Source organism: Corvus cornix, chromosome 4, assembly GCF_000738735.6.
Source record: "Corvus cornix cornix isolate S_Up_H32 chromosome 4, ASM73873v5, whole genome shotgun sequence".
In the NCBI taxonomy this organism is placed as follows: domain Eukaryota; kingdom Metazoa; phylum Chordata; class Aves; order Passeriformes; family Corvidae; genus Corvus; species Corvus cornix.
Window position 1 is genome coordinate 48,753,310 of NC_046334.1, and position 13,200 is coordinate 48,766,509.

At 37.9% G+C, this 13,200-nt stretch overlaps 1 protein-coding gene across 1 annotated transcript in view; it reads right to left on the reverse strand.

The window, feature by feature from the left end:
- Positions 1–5,092: 5,092 nt before the first annotated feature.
- The window catches only part of GRXCR1 (glutaredoxin and cysteine rich domain containing 1), a 37,345-nt gene continuing 29,237 nt past the window's right edge, over positions 5,093–13,200 (reverse strand). Inside the window, exons 3-4 of the mRNA XM_019287000.1 lie at positions 7,185–7,250; positions 5,093–5,272 (exon numbers count right to left, since the gene is read on the reverse strand). Coding sequence (XP_019142545.1) covers positions 5,093–5,272; positions 7,185–7,250 — 246 coding nt within the window. The remainder of the gene's footprint in view (positions 5,273–7,184; positions 7,251–13,200) is intronic.

A 13,200-nucleotide genomic window follows, 5' to 3' on the forward strand; every position in this document is an offset into this window, starting at 1 on the left:
GTCATAAAACTATTGCTTGTGTTGTCACAACAAGCTTTTTCTCCAGATCAAAATATAACTGTCAGCTGCCAAAGGGCAGCATATACCCTGCAGCATATTTCTTTTATAAAAACTTCCAAATTTCAATCTACTAAAAGATAATGATTTTTGTTGAAATTAATTTCTGATTATTGGGATGGCATAGAGTCTTTTAAATAAACCTTTGTTTTCATTAAGATGATTTTTCCATCAGTGGCAAAAATATGAGACCTCAAAGAGAAACGGGCAGTATATGTCTTGTTGCAGTGTGATTTTTCTTGAGTGGAAAACTTACTGGTTTTCATAAATCTTTTTACTCATTTGAAATCAATTTTTCAAAGTAGAGCTGATAAGCTAGAATAAGCTTAAACTGCAAGTGCTTTTTCACAGTCATTTCCTTCTAAAGCAATTATTTTCTTATTCACTATCCCTAAGCAAATTAATGCTAGAAGAAAGAAAAATTGGATTAAACGTAAAGATTAAGTTCTAATAATTTTTACTTTTCAAGTTATTGTTGGATTACAATGTCCTTTACTATCGTCTCTAAATTATTTAAAGCTAAGCAATCTTAATTCTTCTCCCTACTAAATTATTTAGGCCATAAATGTTTCCTGTTGAATGCTTTTGTGGTCAAATAATGTATCTCAAGCTAAGAGAATGAAATTCATTTTAATGCAATTATACAATGGCAATAGCTAGGAAAAGTAGCTGAAGTGTCTTCCATTATGTATTCACTCACGAAATTTTGAAATTCATCTCAGTAGAATTCATTCCTTATTTTCATTAATAAAGCCCCAAAATACTCATTAATTTCTTGTTACATTTTTCACAGTACACGAGAGTCAAAAGTAGCAAGTTTTCTTATAATGCATGTTTACTTACAGCTGAATTAACCTCTCTTATTTCAAGATCTATCAGATTCTTTTTGTTCACTGTTATGTGTTCACAGGTATAAGAGAAATGAATCACAGAGTGAGTGAACATTTTGGAGGACTTCAAGACACCACATTCTTACTTTAGGAGAGGAATTTATACTATACACAATAAAGCATTACTTACATAATTCTATGTTTCACATCACTTCACCTGTAAAGGGAAGATAGGTTAGACCCAGTTGACCAGGAACTTAAGTCAGTAGAATGGTTCTCATTGATTTGACAGGACCATGGCTGAGGTCAGAAAACTTCAGAATTAAGTATGGAGGTTGGTAAGATGTATGTCTGATGTAGTTTTTTGCTTTAAGTAGAAGGCCAAGATTGTTTTTGCAGCACTGTCTGCATAAACTCTCACCATTCCAAATTAATATAAAATATTTTATTACAGTAGGCTGTAGACACATAAGATAGTCTATCTGTTTGAGGTATCTTTAGAAAGAATACACCAAGAAAATAAAGTTTGAGTGGAAATCAACTCCCAGATGCACTATTTCTTATTGAAAATGCCCAGATTTTTTTCCCACAGAAAATTAATGCCCATTGGTGTGTTAGAAGTGCAAACTACTCCCCAACAGAACAAACCCAAATATGTTTATTAAATAGTGCAATATTAAATAAAATTCATAATCCCTAGTCTTTTAGTGCAAGTGAGAAGCACATTACTCTTAAATAACCCATTACAAAGAAAAAAAAATGTGAGAACAAACACCCTGCTTTATGTCATCCTCACTATTTAGAGTAAGAAATTTTCTTACCCTCTGCTCTCATGGCAGCAAAATTCTCTACGGAGTTAAAGAGAAATCTTATGCTCACATAGTCCACTGGAAAGAGTGCTGAAAGCTACTGGACTGAGAACTCCAAACCATTCTCTTTCTTAAGCTCAGAAAGACTTTTGCAAAGCAAACAGCCTAAGGATTACCTTCCTCTCTGATAATTGCTCTCATATATGTCAATATGCTGAGCTGTCAGGCAGAGACATTTACTTGGACCCTTACTTCGACCTTGTCATGAGGGCCAGAAACAAGAGAAGCAGAGCTTGATGCATTTAGAAATAGAAAATTTCCCATACAAAGATGCAGTTGGATGAGTCTTGTTTGTTATACCAGAGGAGATGGCTGCTAACTCCTTGGAAATAAAGAGGCACTGCTGGTGTAAATCAGAACAGAGCTGCATACCTCATTTTATTTCAGACTGACTTAAAAGCTATATTGTTAGCTGCCTGTTACATCTGTTGTAATAGAAATCATCATATCCCTCAACTGGCTCCTGGGCTTGCCTTAGTAATGTTGTCATTCTTCCACACTTAGTGTTTCTACGATGGCTGTGGAGAGCTGAGCACCCAGACCCAAAACCCTAGGAAAGACTGTAAACAATACAGTAAAAATGACCCTTTTAAAAAAAAAAAAAGTTTTTGTTTTTCATGTAGGCTGTTAGAAGAAAAATATAGCTGGAGAGAAAAAGCTAGTAATTCAGTTGATGTGAGAGGAGAAAAGATATTTTTCTAGTACATTGACAAATATGCAGTGCCTGAAGAATGCTGTATTTGTCAGCATTAGGTGTCCTGTGTCTCCCATAAAAATCCTTGGGGAAAAAAAGTTCTGCAGAACTTGACCTTTTGCTTTCACCATTCTCCTTCTAAAAAAGAAAACTAAGGAGGTTTTGCCTTATCTTTTCTCATTGACATTAAGTGCCTCTGAAGGGTTAGAGCTTTGGCTAGGACAGTCTCTCTCTAGGTTTCTTTCACAGCCCCTGGAGATAAATCAGGAAAGAAACGGGATTTAGTGCATTTGTCCTACTCTGAAGAGAAGTCATTTTCTGGTTGCCTGAATGGGAAGAAAACCAACTTCCAACCCTTCTTCCAGGTCAATGAAGAAACTTCATTTTCAGTGAAACTGAAAATGTTTAACATACTTTGACAAGTCATAGTAATTTGGTCATATGTGGCTTCAGTGGGTGAATGGTGATATGGACCATCTCATCAAGCAGTATGTCTTCTCAGGGGTGCAGACTGTGGAATTACAGTATCACAAATGCACTGGCATTTTCTTCACTAGTGATTTCCCTCAAGGATGAATTTGATTATGCCATCTTGAGTTCAGTATTCACTACAGTGAATGATCTCACTCTCTAGATCCATAGCAAGTTAACAACTAAAAAAAATTGTTTTAATGCATCAGAAGTGATGACATTCTAATCATCAGTATTCTGCTTTATGCTGCCTTTCGTTCTGTATCATACCAGTCTGGTCTGCAATACCAGCCAGAAATAGAAGGCACACGACTGTTAAATAAAAGAAGGGTAATGTATTTTCTTTCTTTTCTTCTTACCCATGCAGTAAAAAAAGTAAGCACATCTGCAAGTCAGAGTTTTATAGCTGAGGTGCTGCTAAGCATTATGAATGGCTTCTGCATAAAATTTAGTCTCTCTCATGTAATGCCAAAGATCCAGGTGCTTCCTCTGAGCCTTAAGGTACAAGCTGTAGGAGCAGTAGGATCATACAAGCACTTTCAAGCCTGCACATTCAATATGTAATAGAATATGTGTAAGCCCCTTAGATTCAAATGTTCAAAAATACAAGTAAGCTCAGCTTGTCCAACTCTTCAGCACCAGCCACCACCTCTAGATATAGCAAGTGGAAGGGAGGTGGAGGAAAGATGGTTGTCTGATGATTCGGGTGAGGAAAATAAGGCATCAGAAAAACAAGTGTTTTCAGACACAGCTTTTTTTGCAAGCCATGTTTTGTGCAGCTGTGGCTATCCTGGTTTACACCACAGCTATGCTGTTACCAAAACACTGAAAGAATACTTGAGTTTTTCATCACAGAGAAATTAAGGAAGGTTATATGGGAAAGAGGGAAGGGAAATGGGGTACCCAACCAGAGTAAGCAACATCTAGTAAAGCCAATCGCACTTCCCTAAACTCCAGCCAGCATAGCTTTACAAAGAATAAGGCAAGAAGCATAAAGCAAGGTGGCTTAACACTTGCTAACACAGTTTAGTCAGGGTGAAATGGCTACCAGGGAAGTGTTTTCTAGCCAACACCAGTCTCAGCAAGGTGCTTTCTACTACCTTTCTACTTCTTGTGCCAGTACAGACTGACAGCAGGAACATGATACAAACGTGCAATGTCAAAATGAGCAGTTGGTGATGGCTCACTAAAGTTATCCTGTTAAAAAATATTCTTTGGAAGTGCATGATTGGTAATGCACTTGAATATATTCAGTATGGAGAGCCCACAGTTCATTGAGACTAATCACTGGCTAATTCTCTTGTGCTTGTGTTGGGGAAATCCACCAAAAATGGCAAAGGTATATACAATACTGGAGTTTTCTGGGCATAGACCTGGGCCTCCCTGGAGAACAGATGTCCTGAAACACTCATGCCAGGCTAGTCATAAAACCACAACAGTTGCTAAGCTGAAAAAGCTGAAATCTCATCCTCAATTTCTTTATATGCAATTTACAAAGCTGTCAGGCATTCTCACTGAATCATTATAAGATCTATTGTCATATATAGAATCATAAAGCTCTGAGATACTGTCATGGTTATGAACATCTACTATGTTAAATGTCTATGAACTTTGTCTAACAACATTAATTTTGTAACAAACAGAAAGCAGTACTAAAGAGAAAGCTGATTCATGGGACTTGCAAGAAATATTTCTGTTCTTCTGTTGCCACATAGAATTCAGGACAGAATTCAGCCCAGGTGACTTTTCAGGGAAGTGCTGTGTGGAAGAGTCTTGGGCTACTCCATATCACAAAATCTTTATTCTCACTGATTTTGAAAGCAGCCCTACTCAATAACCTGAAGTTTAAGCTTCATTTTGCTGTAACTTGAGTGCGTTGTTCAAAGACACATATGATTGCTGATGATCCCATACAGAAAAAGGAAGCGCTCACATAATGTGATAAGTTTTCCAGACTACAAATCTCTCTATAAGGAAACTAGAAAGATGTATTTTAGAGTTCATTATATGGTCGACAATCAAAGATTAAAAAGCTCAAATGCTCAAACCAGAAGTATACAACAAATGGATTTTTATTGACTGTTTTGGATAAATGGATTAATTTAAAAAAAGTCATATTACAAACTGGTGCAGTACCATAAAACTAGTTTGAACAAGTGGAGATGCCCTTTTTAGCCTGCACAGCTCCTGCAGCGCTGTAGCCCATTCTCATTGCAAGCAGTACACTTGAGGGCTTTGAACGAGTCCGTAAAGCAGTTGCGGAACACAGACATCTTGCTCCCATGGCACGCTGAGCACGGCAGGAAACCAAAGCCCCCGCAGGAGGGGCACTCTTGAGGAAGCTGGACTCTCTGCTCAAAGAATGTAAGAAAGACAAAAATGTTACCTCATCAACCACCATGAGGTCTAGGACAATGAGGGCTCCAGGACAGCTAAAAATACACATTCTGGTTCCCATTTTGGGCAAGATCCACCATGCCATCCCATGGAAAACCCCCACGGAAGACCAGTAAGTCTGTCTTTACTTTGGTCAGATCCACATGCAATGTCAGAGAGGCTCACTGCAGGTTCATTGGTCACTTTACACCTCAGTAGCCTGCATTTATACTTGCCAAAATAGCAAGCTAAAGGATAGCTTGTATGCATTACTTGGATGTTGTTTAGGTTTAGATTAAATCTAGGAGATATTGTGATGATTGAATCCAAACTCCAGGCACTTTATGATGATGTTGTGTTTTCTATGCTGTATGTTAAGATACTATGACTTTCAGCATTTGCATGCTCATGCTGAACATATTATACCTATTACAGATAAAGCTGATGATATCAAAAAGCAATTCATAGCTTCTGACAAACAGTACTCAAGGAAATAAATGGTGTATTAAAATTTATGGGTGTAGAATGCTGAAGCTTTAAGTGTAAAGAAGAAAGATCATCGGTGTTCAACATTTATATCCAGAGAAAATTGCTTCAAGCAAGGCTTGAGGCCTCTCAATTGTCCCGATTCCCAAGTAAAACTATAAATTTACTCTATTTTTTATTGGATTAAAGACAGTGGAGAACAGAATATATTTCAAAGACACTTTTAAGTTTCACTTGCTGAAAATGTGGCTAATTTATTTAATGGTTGCCTTGAAGTTCAAACCAGAGAAAGGAAAGGTGTGCCATTTCGGGAACTTAACACATGTTTTAGCATTGCACTGTTGAGTAAAGACTTTACAGGTTTATTCACAAAAAAGAACAAAAATCCATACAATTCCTGCTAGTGTTAATCTGAGGAATTATGTACCACTTAAAATTAGAGACTAATTATTACCAGAGTATACTAAAATACCCACAGAAAATGTAGTACCTGGAGCACCATCAAGAAAAATGAAAAATTTCTGCAAACCCATTAATAACAGTATTAATCTATTGAAAACTCAGGTGAACATGCAAAACAGGCATTTTTTTCTTTTTGTTCTGTAGCTCATATACTTGCTGTTCTTCTTCACAAGGCAAACAGATCCTATTACTATTAGCTCACCCAGGAACAACCTATACAAATATTTAATGTAAAATTAACATTCTTTTTATCTCAGGTGTGCTCCCATCCTTCATAATTTTTGATGATCGTTTACTTCATTGAACATTATTTTAAATAATCTAAAAATTTTAAGAGAATAATATTTATATTCTTTACATTCATTTTTGCTTGTTAAGCTTGTAAATATATAGATACCCCTGGATGTAGTTAAGGGAACTAACAAAAGTTGAGAAAACAAAGCAAAATTGCTTAGCTCAGTTTCTTGAACAATGGCCATTTCCTCCTTGAGCAGATGGCAGTTTATGCAACCACTTTCTGCATCTCCAGTAATGAAGAAACCTGACTGCCCCTTGCAATTGTAGCAAACCCATTTTTGAGAGAAAAAAAAACAAAAGAAAAATAGAAATTATAAAACAAACCTACCAAACACTCCAAAAAAACATCAAAAGGCAGTCAAGCATTGGTTGTATTCAGTGAGCAGTTATCAGTTTCCTGTTGTATGACATTTTTTGTCTTATATATGTACTTTTTCTCGGAAGATTACGACATAAATTAGTCTAGGTAATAACAATATAGGGCTCCCTCCCCAAAACAGAGTGTAAAAAAGAGTAAAACAAAAAAAGCATTTGGGATCATCAGTTTATAGCAGAAGAAAAGAAAATGGTAAAGAAGAAAATATACTCTATTACAAGTAGTAAATGTATATTCCCTATATTTATTTGCAGAAATACAATTACCTCAATTTTGGTTAAGAGATCCTGCAGTTCCCCAGATTCATTCATTAGTAAAATTTTCTCAGCACCCTATCAGGGAAAAAGAAGATGAAAAATGTCAGCCATTTTACCATGAGAAAACCAGAGATGATTAGAAGATTTGGTCTTGAAATTTTAAACAGGTTGAGGACAAGTTTGACTCACATTAATTATATCGCAATTAGGTCAAACTTAGTAAAGCTAGAAGGAGAGGAGAATCTAATCACAGGTCTGATATTAATGCCTGAAGTTTGTCACCAGGTGACACATCACATTGCCTTTTCTCTAAAAGGTGACACACCTTGGAAATTCTGATTGTGTTCCCTTTATTTTACAGGGTATGTTTCCTGACACAATAAGAAATATTTCTAGTTATTATGTAAAAAAATTACAATTATATAAATGTGCAATACACAAGAGAATGTAGCAAAATGAGAAGAGGAGATTGTATTTCAAATATTCTGGCAGCTGAGCACTGAATTAAGACATAATGTGCCTAATGTATAACACAAGGAGAAAAAGAGTATTGAAAATATAATAACAACATTAAAGTCAGACACAACAATAAGTAATAATAACGTAGTCTGACTACATCAGGCCTCTTAGGGTTTCTGTGTCCTGAACCAAGGCTCTAATGAAGTGTTGGGGACTTTTTTCCTCCTGAAAGTAAATGCAAAGAGATTTGCAGGCAAAATTAAAGTGTCAGGGAGGATATGGAACTTTTTGTTTTCTCCTCTTCTAATTAGAGGGCCCTATTTGAATGTCTATACTTCACTTATGTAGCCAAATTCATTGAATACTAAATATTGTGAAACACTTGCAGACACTTTTAATCAGAAACCCACAAAAGGTGAGGAAACTGAGGCACAGATACACAGGTCTTACTTGCTGCCAGGGGCAATTGGCCACATCTTCGCCATGTGGTGAGTTCATGCCGTTGTGCTGCCCCAGTTTGCTGGCCCCTGCATATCCAGATTTCTAAATTTTGTCTTTGAGTTTGCTTCCAGCATTACCTAGAAGATGTGGTGGGGCACTGGCACAGGGCTGAGGTGCAGTGGGATGCTGGCACAGGTCTCAGATGTGCCATTAGTTTGAGCTGCCTGTAATCAGCCCCAGCTCCCCACCAGCACCTCTCCCAGTTTCTGGGAGGGGCAGGAAAAGCTGCTGGTGAGCACAGAGAACATATGTGTGTCTCGAATATTCCTCTAAATGTCAAACCATTCACAGCACCGTGCTGGGGACTACAGAGGCTGCAAGTGTGTAGCCCAAATGGCAATTAAAGGCAACCAAACCTTTCAAAGGTCTTTGTATGACACCCTACTAAGGTTATTTTCCCTGTAGAAAGTCTTTTTGCTCTGGCTTCATACAAAAGAGAAGCACATTTGACTCTTATTTTATGATTTTAATTTTAGTTAAAAAGGAAAATGTAAATATTTTAGTGGATGTGGAAAGCCACTTTTTCAGTGGACACTACTCTTACAGTGTTATACTTTCAAAGAGTTATTTAAAAAAAGAAGTATCACACAAGGTAATTAGTTGTAGTTAATCACAGAATATGACAGGGGACTGATCATCTAACCTTATTGTGCTGATTCTTCTATTGAAATCCATTATAGATCATGGGCAAAGAGCACACCAGCTCCCACACATGCATTAGGCTGTGTTCCCAGCAGAGCAGCTTTTAGCAGTCTGTTGGGCCCTTTCACGCTTGTCTCTCATCTTTCCCTGCTTTCACACAGAGCAGCCAATGGGAGTCATTGGTACAACAGTGAGGGCTGGCCAAGGCAGCACATGGAGTATTGGCTTGGGGCCTAAATACACTGCAGCAGCTTAAGACAAAGCTTGTGCTGGTCATCCAAAGCAGAGACATTAAGGATTTGCAACTTTATTGATGATGGGATTGCAGCACTCCAAATTCCTTAAGCTAGACAAGCCTCAATTTGCCCCCTTCAGGAAAGGATCTCTTCTCTGTTGCCACAGGCAAAAACATTCCTGTGAGTTCTGCCCCATGTTACAGTGATGTTGTGTGATAATGCTAACTGACTTTTACAGCACAGTAGTTAAAAGTTTGACAGGTTTCCCATTATAGATTTATATTTTTAATTATTTATATTTCTGATGACAGTCAGTCAGTCAGCTGTGTTCTTTTCAAGGTAGAAAGCTATGGTTTTTTAATTAAAACCCAAGCATCAGAATGGCTGTCAATGTTTTTAAGTGTTCCAGTCTGTCTTCTCTGATTAGTGGCTGCCCAAGTGAAATATCAATACAATCTGCAGAGGTTAACCTTCCCTTTGGATCTTTGAGTCCTAACACACAGAGTCTATAATTAATAGAATAATTAAAGCAGCTGTTAAGTAAGTCCAATAGCTGCTTTATGACCAGAAAGTGATGCCTTTCTTTTCCTAGGTGGTGCTCAGTCCACAATTACTCACAAAGGTATGTAAAGCATTAAATAACCTGTCCCTCCAGAGAGCAACATAAAGAGCATGAGGGACAGTGGGCATAATCTTTGGAGAATCAGCAGGGAGAAGGGAGTTTTCAGTTTTGTTACCCAGTTAGATTTCAAAGCAGAAGCCTGTGAATCCTTTATCTACTCACTTTGCTGAGTCTTTGCCATGTCAGAGGAGCCCAGGGGTTGCAGTCAGATATTTGCCCTTCTTTTGGCAAGGAAATGCCACACACTTGGCTAAATCATTAGACAATTTTTCCACACAATTTTAATTAATAACATTATTTTCCCAATTATCCCTTGAGAACATTCAGAAATTAACATCATATTTCAGCTATTAAAATCCCATATATAATTCCCTTTAACTGTAGAACTAGGACAAGGTCCACTACTTTTTCTACTTCCCCCATTCTGTCCTGTCAATGAACCTGTCTGCTGCTACCTATCTTGGATATAAACCATTACCATTTCCATGATGTAATTCTTCATCAAGGAATAAACACAGGTATATGGCTCTGCACTTGGCTTTACTAGAATACCTGCTGATTTTGGGAAGCAGCCTCTCTTCCACATCATTCCTTATACCCTGAGAAAAATTAGCAAGGCACTGCAACATCCCTCTTGTGGACACGCTTGCACTGCAGATAAATTGCCTGCCCTATTTCCTGTTTTGCTAAGCACATAAGAAAGGCCTCTTGTTAAGGCAGCAAAAATGCACTCACACCCTTCACCATCATTGGCCCTGCCATGCTCTTCACCATGGCGTGGCAAGGAGTTGGGCTGTGTGCTCCCCTGTCTTTGCCCACAGCTCACACTCCCTTCAGTGTGCAACACCACACCTCTCGCAGCCAGGGGCCCCTTGGCAGCAGATACAGAGAGGGTACAAACAACTGCCTGGAAATCTGCCCACAAACTGAGAAAAGTGACACTGCGGTATAGTACCAGCACCAGAATTCTGGATTTGATATTCAAAGAACAGGAAAGGGTGATGTGTAAAAAGCAATTGAATCCTGCATTTCCTGACATGTTAAAACTGAAAAATGAAGGAAACAAGGGGGAAAATGCTAGGTGACTGAATGCAATAATTACATAATACTTTTACTGTCACAGAGCCATTCACATTCTCCCATCAAGTGAATACCAGAAGAAGGTATTTAACAAAACACAGAGGTTGTAGAGAGCTAAAATACACATGGCCACTGGAAATCAGCTAAAAGGAAACTGTTATTTCCTGTTTCACAAAAAAAATATTTTACACATGTATTTTCCAAAAGTCAGCTACAAAAACAGCCTCATCATTCTTTGGAAATGATTGTAACCAATGTGTCAATACTATAAACCTCATGCTGTTTTGGATTCATTATAGCTGGGAAAACTAAACAGGAGATATTTTCCTCAGAAAAAACAGTCTTAAATTCACATATCTGAAACAAATCTAGTAGTTTTGTATGGCAAGTGAATGCTGGAATTCAATCATGTATTTCAAGTAAAAAAAACAAATACATGTATTTTTAAAAAATTATTCTGTGAGTTAACATTTTTACAAAGAATTACTTCATTTGCCTGTTTTATTTGCATCCCTTTTTCAGGAGAGTGGGTCTTTGCAGAACATCAAACTTTAACAATTCTAAATGTCTTTATAAGAGTAAATGAATGTTCCATTATTTTTTCCTGTGTGGCTCTCTGTTTTCTGGAAGTAATTTTTTATTCTGCATTGGTATCCCAGCAGATGGCATAATTCCATTTCAGATGGAGACAACCTCAGGTGAAAAGAAGGGATTAGATCAGCCTGTTAAGAGCATGCAGCAGAAAAAAACAGCAATTTCCTGACAGACTGATATTTAGACAGCATGTGTCAAGAAATACAATGATTCAATCCTGAAAAAAATGAGAAGATTAAAAGCCCTCCTGTACTGCAGCATGCAGGACTTTGCTTGACAGGGGCTAAATACGATTTTTCTATTGCTTCTGCCCAAGTCATGGATTTGTTACATTGTCCCTGTGCAGGCAATGATAAATTCCACAGCCGTGTGAATATTTATCCCCACAGCCTGCAGTGCTCAAACAACTTCGTCCATGCTTCTGAACAGCTTGGGTACCATATACTCTATCAGGTGCACATATGCTGGGGTTTGGTGCTTTTGTTACTTTTATCTCATTAAGAATGATCTTTCACCTTTCAAAACTGTTCATATTTTAGTTCAGGGTTGGGGTTTTTTCTACTTATGACTCATTAAAAGCTCAATATAGATTCTCGTTTGTATTGCTACATGCAATTTCCTTCAGGGAGGGATTTTTCAGGAAATAAATATTCAAAATTCAAAAAAAAAGAGAGAGAAAAAAGAGGAAAATATCGCATGATTTATTTACTGTCACACTAGGCTTTGGGATTTTGTGTTTCATTTGCATATCAGAAGTTAATTATTATAAAAGACACTATAGAAATATCCACTGTTACCAACGAGACCAAATTCTGTAATTAGTTCTCAATTGCATTTTAATGAAACACAAGCCTAGCACAGGTTCCAGCCAATATTCTGCCTTTGGGATCATGATGCACTGTTTTCTGAAGGTGAATTGACAGAGACGGGGGGTGAATACTTCATTGCCAGACCTTCTCAACGTGCCTAGTGCCCCGCTCCTTATTTCCCTAAATGAATGAGTTTCAAATTCTTGTGAAGCCATATTAAGACAGAGAAAAAACTTCCATAAAATAATGGGGCTTGCCACATTTACCAAACAATGAGTGCACACAGGTCCCTTGCCAGGGCAGGTGACAGGCTCATCCTGGGGCTCTCTATTCCCACCTCCCTGCTAGCCACAGGTGCTCTGTTTGCAGCCACAGTGCGCTGCCCCATTTAGCCCCGCTCACACCAAACTTGGCTTTCTCATCATGGTCCGTCTCAGCTAAAGCACCCCAGAGTGGTGCTGCAGCAAGCAGCAGTGCCTCCCATGGTGATAGTTAGTGGAGAGCAGTGCAGGGCACGAACCTCATGTGGGAGCAGGGGTGAGGCACATGCTGCCATGAGCTCTCTGTGAGCAGAGGAGGCGTCTCATGCACTGTTCCCTGCCTGCAAATCTGCTTTTCCACAAATAATGTCACTTTTACATGGAATAGCTTTAATTCTCTCATGAAACTAAAATTTGTTCCAGTTAACTACAGTGTGCCTCATCAATTTAAAAAAATAAAAAAGAGAAAGGAAAAGAAGCAAGAAAACACACTCCATATCTGGGGCTTTTCCTGGTTTTCAGCAGGCCACGGCTTTTAGTTTTCTTGTGCTAAACAACGTAAGTGCAGTTGCCTTGCTGCAGTAAATGTTTGTAGATCAGAACACCAAATTATTTCATTTTTCATTATCTATAGGAGGTATATTTGTCTCTTCCACAGAAAGCTATCTTCCTAATTCACTTTACTTCTTTTCTATACCCCTCCAAAATATCTCATACAGTACTTAGAGAGTTTTAATGAGAGAAAACAAGTTTCTCACAATCTTTAAAAACAATCAAACAGAAAAAAAACCAACTGGCAGTGACTTAATGGGCCATCCATCA